The sequence below is a fragment of the Physella acuta genome, unplaced genomic scaffold (genome assembly GCF_028476545.2).
Source record: "Physella acuta isolate Inbredline_101_S28 unplaced genomic scaffold, ASM2847654v3 ptg000217l, whole genome shotgun sequence".
Classification (NCBI taxonomy): Eukaryota; Metazoa; Mollusca; class Gastropoda; family Physidae; genus Physella; species Physella acuta.
In genome coordinates, this window is record NW_026731736.1 from 184778 (window position 1) to 199011 (window position 14234).

General features: G+C 36.8%; 1 protein-coding gene across 1 annotated transcript in view; it reads left to right on the forward strand.

The window, feature by feature from the left end:
* The window catches only part of LOC131937657 (thrombospondin type-1 domain-containing protein 7A), a 222134-nt gene that overhangs the window by 139161 nt on the left and 68739 nt on the right, over positions 1-14234 (forward strand). Inside the window, exons 22-26 of the mRNA XM_059295249.1 lie at positions 4541-4655; positions 7040-7185; positions 8421-8534; positions 10278-10377; positions 10604-10816. Of these exons, the coding sequence (XP_059151232.1) occupies positions 4541-4655; positions 7040-7185; positions 8421-8534; positions 10278-10377; positions 10604-10816 (688 nt within the window). The remainder of the gene's footprint in view (positions 1-4540; positions 4656-7039; positions 7186-8420; positions 8535-10277; positions 10378-10603; positions 10817-14234) is intronic.

The window sequence follows — 14234 nt, forward strand, 5'->3', positions numbered from 1 at the left end:
GTCACTCTTTGGTTAGCCGTACCCTCAGCCCTAACATAACTGAATTGACATAAGATATTATTATATTTTAATTATCTTTAAACCTAAATATATCTCGTGTCTTAACCACAAGCAAGGCGTCACTAGTAGTTCAATGTTAGGGTACAGCTAAAACAAATGAACCATTATTTTAATTTTAATTTTTCTAAGGAATAATTAGTTGTTTGGTAGGAGTTTGTCTATTTCTAAATGTCCTAATCAAGCGCTAACTACTCCATTGAGTTTATGTGTCTTGTATTCCATGAGTGTGTGTAATATTACGATTCTGGGTTAGATCTCCGTAGTTTTTAGGGTGTAATGTAGGCCTACTATATTTTACTATCTACGTAATGCATAGGGTTAGCCTTGAGAAAAATATCCAATGCAATTGTTTTAAAAAACCTGTCGTTCTGCAATAGAAATTTACCGTTTTCTCTCTCTTATTCTTTAACAGTACTCACACTATATAACGCATTTTATTTTTAACCATTCCCAAATTTCGGTGGTCGGTTTTTAATTTAATTCGCAAATTACCTAATTAAATGCTAATTTTCTACTTGAAAAAAAATTAATAAAAGAGAGATTATCATACGAGATGCAGGGCCTTGAAATTTATTTTTTTTTCTTCCCTTATTAAATTTAGAAAAAAAAATTAAAAGATTTAATGAAGAACTTTAATGAATTGAAATTTAAAATAAAATAGTTTAAACAGCTTATAGAGAGTGTCAATAGAATGTGTATTCTGTGTGTACGCTTGATATTTACGGTGTGTTATTGTTTACTCTTCGCGGTTCGCGTTTTTGTCATTTTGTTACGATCACAAAAACACACTGGAAATGGAACATTTTTCTTTCTCTTGGACGTTGTCGTTATTCTAGTATAAGTTTAAGATCTATGCGTGTGTGTAATGTAAGATTGGTTGCTGTGTATGATTGTGTTATGTAAGATTAGTTGTGTATGATTGTGTTATGTCAGGTTGGTTGCTGTGTATGATTGTGTGCTGTGTAAGGTTGTTTTCTGTGTATGACTGGATGTTATGTATGAAATGTTTTGTCTGAATGAGTCATATGAATATTATGTGCTCTGTATGATTATGTGTAATTTATTATACACTTTGTATAGTTATGTTCTAAGTATGATTGCTTAATATGGTTTATGTCTTTCTTTGTATGATTATGTTATATGGTTTATTGTTTCCTAAGCATGTATGTGTGCTTTACTTGATCGGGTGTGTATTATGCAGTTTTTTAAGTTACGTATTTTGTGATTTATGTTGTTTGTTTGCTGTGTATGTTTATGTACTATGTATGAGTTTCGGAGAAGCTGTGTGAGTTATTTTAGCCTAAATGCACGATAATATAGCATCAATACCAAAGACATAGTATAGCTGGTACAATGGTCCATTAATTAAATACCAATAATGATTACAAAATTACTGTAAACAGTTAATTGCACTGCAGGCATAGAAAATACATCAAACAACACCATTCTTCTAATAAAAATCCAGTTTATTAGCCATGCATAAATTATGTAACAAGACAATCATTAACTCCGTATTTAAATTCTATCAAAAGTTACTCCTCCTGTGTGTTTTAATCAATCTCTAAATTCCCCGACCATTGGGGCCATTACCTCCCCTGGTGAACCCAAATTTGAAGAAGAGATTTTCTTTTCTCAGGAAACAAATTGGGTCGTTAAAATACCGTACGTTGTATAATGGGTGTGCGGGTGGTTTTTGAATAGACAAAAAGACAGGATGTTTTTGCCTAGAGAGTAACCGTATAGCTATGCCCGCTAGAGTTAGGGTCCAGAATAACAGAATCGAGAAACACATTTTCTTGGTGCATCTATAAGCTAACATAAGTACAATATTTCTTTTTTTTTTATTTCTTACATTTATTATCAAGTTTGAATCACATTTTAATGTTTTAAAAATATTTTCTGAGAATAAGATGAACGGTAGTTCGCAAATCCTTAAAACGTGTGAATTGCATCCGGTTGCATGAGAAGACATTTATGATTTTTAAAAAAAAGTAACTGGAATTCTCAATATCTATATTTTATATCAAACAAACTCAGTTTTATTCAGTCGTAATAAGAAACATGTGTACAATTATCACATCAATTCATCATTTTTTTTCCGTTCTTGCCCAAGACATAGTGGGCAGATGAAGTAGAGTTCGTCTGTTTCAATAACCTCGGCATACAAGAGGATAGTGTGGCCAGCACAGTGCCCAGATACACTAGTTTCAACAACCTGTGTCAGCTACAGTTAAACCTTCCTCCTCCAACCCTCCTTCTGAAACCCTCCCAACCATTCTCTAGATTCAGAGCTTACTAACGTGTAATATAGTCTTGTTTTTTTTTAAAGCTCTGCTGACTAAGCATCTTGGATTAGCTATCACTTAAGGGCCGATGGTTTTAGTTAAACCTTTCTCCTACAAACATTCCCATTTAACCCTCCCCCTTAAACCCTCCTATTCAAACCCTCCGGCGTTAACCTTCCTCATTAAACTCACAACTTAAACCCTCCTCATTAAACCCACGACTTAAACCCTCCTCATTAAACCCACGACTTAAACCCTGCTCCTAAACCCTCCTCCTAAACCCTCCTAATCAAGCTCACAACTTAAACCATCCCACGTAATACCCTTGCTTAAATCCTCCTCCTCAGAACTTCCGTAGACACTCCCCCCCCCCCTCCTTAATTCCTACCCCTGGCTTTGACTAAACTTTTTGGCTTAACGTATATGGAACCTTTAATTGGATACACTATTCTCACTAGAACACAACATATTAGATCTGGTTACAATTATTTCATCATATTATTAGTTTAAGGTTAGTAGTACTGTAGATGTTCAACTAGTTATGTATACATTTTACTTTTTACTCTCTCGTATATACGAAGTATAGAGAAAGTCTTGTAATCGTGCAAAAAAAAATCAAGATTTTTACAAATCTCGACGTTTTACACCTCACGGATACGGAAAAACATTATTTTGCAATCTTGTCCGTATGTCTGTGTGTGTGTCTGTGTGTCTGTGTGGCTGTGTGTAAACACGATAACTTGAGTACCGTTACAGCTAGGTTGATGAAATTTCATATATAAGTATTTTATCAAAATCGTAGATCCCTTGCAACTTTTGAGCGATTTCCAATAATCGGAAGTGTTACTTTTTCAACTTTAAATTTTTTAAAAGCTTATAACTTGAGTACTGTTTCAGATAGATAAAAGAAATTTCACATGTAAGTAAAAGATCTAATTCTCTAACTTCTGTCAAATTTTGAGTAATTTCCGTTGACCGAAAGTACTAATTTACGCTATTTCCGATTTCTCAAAAAACGCATGTAAATTTATAAAGTACTAATAATATTGCGCACTATTATGAACATCTTTATTTGGCGTTCGCTAGGTGCGCAATTCTTTTTTCTATGAGATTCTATTTTATTTTAAAAAGTTTATGTATTTAAAATGGATTAAAAATCATAACTATATCCCGAGTTCCCATCCCCTGTTGTTTTATTTAAGAATATTCGAGAAAGTTTAGGGGAGATCACTCCCGGTTTATTTCTTACTATAAACCGACTATACTAATTTTAAGTTTAGTAGTACTTTAGATGTTCAACTAGTTTATGTATACATTTTACGTTTTGTTACTATAAACTGACTATACTAATGTCTATAATTATAAATAATTAAAAGATTATTTAGGATTCTTCTGTGACCAGTTCCATCTACGACTGTTTTAATGGCAAAACTATTTGTATAATTAGACAAAAATAATATATATATATTCGCATAAGTAAGACAAACTGGCAATGGAGTTGACCTCGGAATTAAAAAATAACAATGTAATTGACATAGTATAGTCCCTCAGAAAACACACCAGTCATCAAATTACGGGATGTCCCATCGCTTGCAAACCTTTAAATTGCATCTATTTTTAGGAGTTATTTCAAATGCGAATTGTAAATTGTGATTGGAAATGTGTTTATCATTTCTTCAAGCTGCTAATGCAAACCTTTAAAATGCATGTATTTGTATGGTATATTTCGAATGCTAATTGTGAATCGTGGTTGGAAATGTGTTCATTGTTTCTGTCAGCTCTTTGTTGTTCAATGAGAAACGTCTTCCTGTTGTCTGATTATCTGATTATGGGAGAACTACCCTCTTTGTTCATCTCTTATTAAAACGTTTCTCTTTGTTCTCTAGACTTTAGCTTTGTCAACTGTTAATATTTCTTTATTATACATAGTTTGATATGGTTTTGTTACATAGCGTGACACCCTCTCTTTGTTACATGAAAACGTGTCTTTGTTACATAGCGTGACACCCTCTCTTTGTTACATGAAAACGTTTCTTTGTTACATAGCGTGACACCCTCTCTTTGTTACATATCGTGACAAGATATCATTGTTACATGACAACATAGCTTTGTTACATAACATGATAACCTCTCTTTGTTACATGTCGTGACAACCTGTATTTGTTACATCACGTGACAAGCTCTCTTTGTTTCAGCTCTACGGACCAATCACCGAGCCGCTGGTCGTGTCGTGTGAAGCGCCCTGCGACAACGATTGTCTCTTATCTGATTGGACGTCTTGGACCACGTGCAGTAGCTCCTGCGGCCTTGGTTGGTTGAAATTTGTCATGTGATTGTCAATATGAGAAAATATGTTTATATAAATTGTTTAACTGATGGGATTCTTTTGGTTCCCAACCTTTTTTCGAGTGGCGACCCCCTTTTATAAAAATTAAGTGACCCGCGACCCCCATAGAATTAAAAAGCCGAAATTAGTATGGAAATTAATAAGCACTAAAATAAGATTTTCTAGTAGACTTTCAATATGAACCACTCTTGATAACTTGAGTAAAATTGCATACTATTCACTAAACCTTCGTGGTTAAGTTTTTAATTTAAAAAAAAAATTGTTAACGCCAACCTATGTCAATATAATTATCTTAATTTTGTTTTTAATCGAAGAATAGTGTTGAAAATATATTCTCGAAAAGTCAATCAATTTTACGTTTGGGTATGAATGGTGAATACTACACCAAAATTGTGTCTGCAGTTTTTCATCTTACACGGAATCATTCTGCAAATCAAAAAATTCATCTTGTAATTCATCGGGAATGCCGGCAACATCAAGGGAAGAAGAGAATGGGTAATGCGTAAATGCAGATTCTTCTTTTTTTCAGCTCAGAGAAATAGCGATGCAGTTCGTTTTCAAGAGATTCAAGATGCCCAGAAATCGCTTCTTTCAAAATTTTAATTATCTCCCAATCAGATTCATCTACCACACAGCAGAGTTTCTCAAATTTACAATATTTCCAAGATTTGTTTTCTTTACCGATTTTGCAGCTTTGATAAAAATGCCCCGAGATTATCATGGAAAGTTATAATATTCGTTCATTTTCCTTGAAGCTTCAGGTTAAGCTTATCTTGATGTTCGAACATATCTGCTAGGTATGATACTCTCTCCAACCACTCTATGTCGTTTTAAGTATACCAAAAAGTCTTGTTTCCTTTGCACTCCCAAGAACAATTTGATTTCAGATTTCAATTCAAAAACACAATTTACAACATTTCGTTTGACAGCCAGCGTACTGTAGTGTAGAAGAGCAGAACCTCGTGATCTATATTAATGTTTTTGCTCAGTTCTTTGAAGGCTCCAGATTTTATATAATTTACGACTTATACTAGCAATGGACTCTTGATGTCGATTGGTTAGGGCAGTGGTTAGGGAGCTAAATCTTTTCTGTTTTCTGAAAGCCCGATTTTGAGCTAAACATAGATGGCACACCATCCGTACAAACCCCCACAGCCGTTCTAACCCAATTTAATCATCCAGTTTCAAAAAAGATATTTATTTTCTCCATGCTATCTTCACAAAAGAGCAACTCTTTTATCTTTGCTATCATCTGCATAAATATAGACACAGACCAGCAACTGCGAACACGAACTCACGTCTGTTGATTTATCATCTTGAAAAGCAAACAATGGTGAAAGCTTAATGTCAATAAAAATGTGTTATTTAACATTTACGTACATGCAACGTTTGATGAGATTTTCTCCTATTTTTTTTTTTTTTGCTTGGCATTTTCTATCGCGAATTCATTTGATGCTTGCACTAATGCTGGTGAAAACTTCCTGTTCGATCAAGTCTCTGGCGTTTGCAACTAGCTTCTTATCGACGAAAGAACTCCATGTATTTTTTGGTGTGTTCCGAATGACTCGTCTTAAATGACGTTTTAGTTTTGAAGATTTCATAGATTCGTGACTGAGAACAACTTTGTACAGTGCGCTTTGTTTCTTCTCTATTACATTTCCAGTGATGTTAATGAAGCCGAATTTCAAAAATTCTTCTAAATATTTATGTTTTGTTTCAAATTACTAAGGTTTAGTATACCAGTTGTCGACCCCCCAGAAAGACCTTTGCGACCCCCAGGGGGGTCGCGAACCCCAGGTTGGGAACCCGTGCTTTAGTGCATGTGTTAGCTTCATTGGAATTGGTATTGGTTAAAAACTTGACTTCGTATTTAAACTAGACTGCAAGCTATGGTTATGTCCATTTAAGATAGAGAGTTATTGTGGATGAGAAAGATTTAGAGAGAGAGAGAGAGAGAGAGAGAGAGAGAGAGAGAGAGAGAGAGAGAGAGAATAAAAGAGAGTGAAAGATTGAGAGAGTGCGGGAGAGAGATTGAGGGAGAGATATATGGAAGAGATAGAATGAGATGGAGGCAGAGAGAAAGGGAAAATGTTATTAGATGGAGAGACTAATAAGTTGTTTTAATGCGCGGCATTGTTTTCAATAATGAACCACAAATTTAGCCAATTAGGTTAGATAGTTTGTATATCATAATAGTTGCTTGTAATTTTGTTAAGTCAGAAATAAGACGTGGGGGGGTGGAATGTGAGATCGTAGACGTGACAAAGAATGTATATTTTGGGAGGGGGTAGACATCGGCTAAGATAGCGTGACGTCATACTTGAATGTGACCCCCCATTGTTTACAGGTGTGAAACAAAGACGAAGAAACATCCTGCAAGGCTGGCACGGTAACGGCCGGAAGTGTCCAGACAAGCTTGACCAGTCCATGCCCTGCATACACCGGCCATGCTACAGGTGGTCGGTGACTGACTGGAGCCATTGCATTTTACCAGTGAGTCTTTGGGGGGGGGGGGGGGGTTCAATGTTTGGGTGGAGGTGACGGTGGGGGTGGTAGGGGGGGTTGATGTAAGTCATGTGTGTGGGGGAGGGTGGCGGGTTGATGCCAGTGGCGTAAGGGTGGGGGGGGCGGGTTGATGCCAGTGGCGTGGGGGCTGGTAGGGGTTGATGCTAATGACGTGGGGGGTGATGCGAATGGAATGTTCTGACAGGAAGTTCTCTAATCTCAATGTAAAAAATAGTTTCCTTTCCAACCTCCGGTTATGTGTTTAATAGTGTATCGCCGTTTCTTTTTGGGTGCTCATTACACATTGGGCAGACACAGAAAGCTCTTTTCACTTGTGTCTGTCTCCGGTTAGTGAATCCCGAGCAGCTAAGGGCTGCAGCTATACCTCTCATGGACAACAAATGGCTGCAGCTAGACCTCTCATGGACAACAAATGGCTGCAGCTAGACGTCTCACGGACAAAAAATGGCTGCAGCTAGACCTCTCGTGGACAACACATGGCTCCAGCTAGACCTGTCACGGACAACATATGGCTGCAGCTAGACCTCTCATGGACAACAAATGGCTGCAGCTAGAACTCTCATAGACAACAAATAGCTGCAGCTAGACCTCTCACGGACAACAATGGCTGTATCGAGACCTCTCCATTCGTACACTGTTTTAGGATACTCTCTTTAGCTCAGTCCATGTAAGCCTGGCGGTTCTTGCTTCCCCTTCCACAGTCCCTCTCCGTGATTTCTTCGGGCGGCCCACTTTTCTCTTCACCTGGTATTGCTTGCCTCGCTACATTTCACAGGGCGTGGCCGATCCATCCCCATCTGCCTGTTTTTATGTTCTTGACTATCGTCTATTGTTTTCTGATCCGTCACATGTTGTTCATGTTGTATATGTTGTTACGGATCAGTTGTAGGTTAGATTAGAATAGGCTAGAATAGTCTAGAACGTATGGAATAGGTGTGTGTGAGTCGAGTTAATCCTCGGTGTGTTTAGGTATTGTTGTCCTAAGGTCTAGTGCGGGTATAAAAGCAGGAGTGAACGATTGTAGGGCGATTTTAGTTTGTAGCAGCTAGGGACGGGAGCTGCTGTGTGATGTGTAAAGATGAGAACAAATAAAGTATTGAACATTTTCTTGGATCGTTTTCTGCATTGAATAAAACCAGCCCTAATAGATGTGTCCTGTAAAATGCCTGTAACTCTGATGGATTTGAACCTATTCCTTTCAGCCTGGAGTGTGTGGTGGCGGGATCCAGGTGAGAAATGTCTCTTGTGTGGGGGACGATGACAAACCTGTCGACACGTCAAAGTGTCCAGTGGACTTGGAGAAAGCCATCATGCAAGTAGGTCTAAGCATGAAACAGTTTGGTGCAAGTAGATATAAGCATGAAAAAGTTTGGTGCAAGTAGGTCTAAGCATGAAAAAGTTTGGTGCAAGTAGGTCTAAGCATGAAACAGTTTAGGGAAAGTAGGTCTAAGCATGAAACAGATTAGTGCAAGTAGGTCTAAGCATGAAACAGATTAGTGCAAGTAGGTCTAAGCATGAAACAGATTAGTGCAAGTAGGTCTAAGCATGAAACAGATTAGTGCAAGTAGGTCTAAGCATGAAAAAGTTAGTGTGGTCCAAGCAGGTCTAAGTATGAAACAGTATGGCGCAAGTAGATTTAAGTAGATTTAAGCATGAAAACGTTTGTGTGGGACATTGTAACGTGCGTGTCATGCAAGTAGACCTAAGCATGAAACTATTTGGTGCAAGTAGATCTCAGTATGAAACAGTTTGGTACAAGTAGGACTCAACTTCAATGTTATGCAAGTATATCTAAGCATGAAGCGGTTGGTGCAACTAGGTCTAAGCATAAAAAAGTCGGTGTTTGCTGTCTTATTATTGTTGCTGTATCTAGTAGTGCAGTTAGTCTGCGACTTAAGTCTGGTATGATTGTGCGATAAAGACATTAATAACGAGGTAGTGATAAGCAATACATTCTTATACTGGTCAAGACCTAAATCTTTTGACCTGATGACATAGCTTTAATTTAGCATATTATTTAGATTAAGCTGGGAGTTCAAATTTAATTTAGGGCAAACGTTATATTTAGAATTAGAATTAGTGTTGTAGATTTTTTTTAAAATCCCGATTAAGCTTGGATAAAACTTGATTTTAGGGTATTATTTGGATTAAGGCTTCGATACAGGTTTACTGTAGAGCAAAGATTTAGATTTAGCATTAGAGTGAAACAAATATTTTTAAAAATATGTAATTTATAAATTAAGTTATGGGATAAAGATTAAAAATTCTTTTAAATTAATGTTTGGATTAAGGTGGAAGTTGTTTTTTTTTTAATTTGGTTTTTAAATAAGTAAAATTGTTAAAAACAAGAACTTTTTGTTGGATATAGTTTGTTTAAAAATTATGGAGAATTTCCTGGTTATATTTGTGTTTGTTTTATTAAGGAAATGTGGTAACATATTGAAAAAAAAAAGTTTTTTTTCTTCAACGGATATCAAGATTAATCCGCTAGGGCAAAAAAAATAGTTCTGGAAATCCGAGACCTCCCGCGGGTTCCTGGCGAGTTGAGTGCCGGTGGTCAGCACCGCAGTGCCAGACCCCCAGGAGACCCCTGCTCTCGTTGGTCTGAGGGTACACATGGGCTTAGAGATTATCTCTCCCCACTTTAGCACGCGCCGCTGTGGGATCACGTGGGCTGACAAGTTCACACATTGAAATACGGTCATGTGACCGGGTGACGTGACAAGAGTATGATTTGTTTTGTCACGTTGGTCACTTCCGGTCCAGCTTCAAGTTCATATATATATATACATATATATATATATATATATATATATATATATATATATATATATATATTAAAATGTGTATATATAAATGGATTATTTTATAAATATGCTTAATTAAATGTGCTTGTAAAAAATGATATACGTATAGGCCTATATATAAATAAAAAATATATAAATAAAAAATACTGATTCTGATTTTTGGATAAAACAATTAATTTATTCTGTACATTTGCTTTTTTGACATACCTGAACATGGTTTTCTTCGATTTATTTTTATCTGGCCACCTAAAGACAACCCGCCCCTGCCACATCCCTTGCCCTGGTGAGTGCGCACTGTCCGAGTGGACAGAGTGGTCAAACTGTTACGTCAGCTGTGAGGATTTTAAACAAGGTATGCCCGTGGGCCTGTGTAACGTGTCATGTTATGTTATTGTTATGGAAATAACGATATATATATATATATATATATATATATATATATATATATATATATATATATATATATATATATATATATATATTATATTTACACCTATATATTTGACGGTGAGGGGTTATTTACCTGTGGGGGAATTGTTTTTAATGCCCCATATATCTTTTGTGTCCTTGGAATTTAGATGTGACCTTGGGCGTCCAGGCTAGGTCAAGGGCAGTCTTAGCCTATCCATCCCCGGGCAACAAGCCCTGCAACGAGACGCTGTGGGTGGAGCAGGACTGCGTGGCCGAGGCCTGCACCTCGTTCCGCTGGGCCACGGAGCCCTGGATGCCCGGGGGTGACACCAAGTGGCGGAAGGTTCACTGCGAGAGGCACGACGGCCTGGTCGTTGAGGGTAAGTGACCCCGGGATTTATGGGGCTGAGGGATATTGGTTTTCTGTAGCCTATATGGGGGACATTTCATTTTCTATCATAACGCTGTTCTGGATTTCTTAGAACATATTACTGACGAACAAATCAACTAGCCTTCATTCACACATCAGCCATATCTCTCTGTCTGTCTGTCTCTCTCTCTCTATTATTCAGTTTCTCTCTCCTTGTCCGTCTGTCGCTCTCTCTCTCTCTCTCTTTATATATATATGTATATATATATATATATATATATATATATATATATATATATATATATATATATATATATATATATATATATATATATATATATAGGCTACAGTAGTAGAGTACTTTGATTTTGTAGTTTTCAAGGAGAAAAACATGATATATGTTGAATGATTTAGATGTTAATTTGAGTTCTAGAATACAACATGTTATCTCTTGAGCTAGTTAAATAGTGTATTTGGGTCTGTGATTTGTATCTAATCTAGAAAGCAACAATGTATGCTGAGTGATTTATACGGTGTATTCGATCAGGATGGAATAGAATGACGTTTGAAAGATGGTTATAGTGCATTCGATTCTTAAAAGAACCTAACACGATTTAGGTAAAGTACAAGATATCAACAAAAACCGTTAAGTTTGATTGATTTGGGCTTTGCCTTCGATATAAAAAAACGTATCTTGTAAAATTATTAAAGAACCATTGAGTAATATGTATTGGGAAATATAAAAAAAACGTAAGTTCTAGAGTATGTTTGATCACAATTCCTTGTCATTCATTTTCTTTGATTAGATCAAAAGACAATATCAAGTCAATGATGTAACATGAATAGTGTGATTGATGTAGAGAAAATAGAACTATGAGTGGTGTGTATGATGTGTCTCATCATCAGAAAACAACCCCGGGTCTGAATTGGTTTGATGTTTATGGGTCCCCGGAACCAGCGGGTCCCACTTTGAAGTGGGGCCTGGGTGTAATCTGGCCCCCCATCTTGCCTGCCCCAATCCACGGGAGCGTACATCTCGCGTGGGATCTGCTACCCATACCGCTCCAATTATCTTTATTGCTGGCGACGTCACCGCTGCTACCCCCACCCCCACCCCACCCCCAGGCTCTCGCTTCGTGTATTGAATCAATCAATCAAATATTTTCAATCATGATTTCAGATACATTCCCCTAGCCACCGTTTTCTTTTATGTTTGTTATTTTGTGTTTGGTGCAGATATTTTTACGTCATTCGTTTATTGAAAGATATTTTTCTTTTTTTATATTTGTGTAAAAATCAATTTAGTTAATAATTTATTTTCTAAATGTGCTTACATTTGCCATACTAATAACTTTATCTTATTTGATATATTTTATTTTGAATAGCACTTCTGCATAAATTTGTTTGAGAAATTTAAAAATGATATTCAGATAGGAGTTGTGATGTTAGTTTGTGTCATGTACTATTGCTATACTAAATCGTCACAAAATGAGTTGCTAGGTTTAATGAGATTGCTTATTGTCAAACTCCATTTCATACTTATAATTCAAGTTTTGGTCTATTTTGATGTTGAGTATTAAGATGTATTAGTCCAATGTTTCTTCCAGACTTTTTTCTCCGGAGTGGGGGGGGGGGACTGGAAAAACTGTATTAGACTCGTTCCGTTTAGGAGGTATAAATGGCATTTGTTACGTCATGATCAGCGTCATTTTGTAAGGATCTTAAAGTCTGTTACATATTACGTAACTCGTAATGCCTATTACATTTTACCACCCGTGAACTAACTAACACCCAGGATTCATGTTAAGTGGCATTCCGTCAATCAATCTCTGGAATCAGTCTCTGGAACTCCTCCGGTTTCTTCACACCCATCTCACGTCTTCTCTATACTTTTCTAACTCAAGCAATCGCGAGTATATTTTGGTTATTTAACTCCCGATCACCCGTGAGCATGTTCCACATTTAGTATAGGCCAGCAAACGTGACATAGGGTCCATTATAGGCCAACAAAGCGTGACATAGGGTCCATTATAGGCCAGCAAACGTGACATAGGGTCCATTATAGGCCAGCAAACGTGACATAGGGTCCATTATAGGTCAGCAAACGTGACATAGGGTCCATTATAGGCCAGCAAACGTGACATAGGGTCCATTATAGGTCAGCAAACGTGACATAGGGTCCATTATAGGCCAGCAAACGTGACATAGGGTCCATTATAGGTCAGCAAACGATACATAGGGTCCATTATAGGCCAACAAGTGTGACATAGGATCCATTATAGGTCAGCAAACGTGACATAGGGCCCATTATAGGCCAGCAAACGTGACATAGGGTCCATTATAGGTCAACAGCGTGACATAGGATCCATTATAGGCCAACAAACGTGACATAGGGTCCATTATAGGCCAACAAAGCCAGGCACTAGTGTGACATAGGATCCATTATACTGCTCACATACTGAATAGCAGAAAATTCTATCTTACACAATAATAACAGGTTTTTTCAAGTCATTTGGGGGGGGGGGGGGGCACATGGGGTGCGGATGTTTTTCTTTAAGATTTAGATTGCACTTTATACACAATGTTGACTGTACCTCTTACCAACTGTGGATTGTTACTCATTCTATAAATGAATGGTCTCCCCTCCCCTCTCTGCTTCTAAATTAACTCCCCCTTTTCAGTTGTCAATTATCTCCTCCTGATCCACCAACCAATCAACTCATCCCAAGTCAAGTTTCGTCACATGATTCCTCAACACTTAGGGTGTCTTGACCGCTCGTAAATTCGATGTCTAGACTTTGCCCATTGATTGCCCCCCCCCCCACCCCACCCCTCCCATCAACACCATTGTGCGACTGTTCATCATGTAAGGGACTCGCCCAACTAAACCTTATTGATAGATTTTGGTTATTGATCCGTCTAATGCGACTCATCACCAACAACACAACTGGTATCGATTTATTTCATGTTTTCTGGACGCTCGAAATACATTTCTCCCTCTCTTGGGTCAAACAATACATATATACATATACATATATATATATATATATATATATATATATATATATATATATATATATATATATATATATATATATATATATATATATATATATATATATATATATATATATATATATATATATATATATAGATAGATATATATATATATATATATTTTTTTTTTTTTTTTTTTTTTTTTTATTCTAGCTAAGATATGTATGTATGTGGACATATTATATTTCAAAAAAACAGTCTTACAGTAATGCGACTTTATTCTGGAAGATAATGACAACGTTAAAGGTAAAGAAACCCAATTACAGAGTGGATTTTGGTAAAAAGGAAATCATGCAAATATTGTGTGACATATAATGTAAAGAATCCTCTTTAGACCTAGCAATGAAGACGAGGGCATATGTTTCATGACC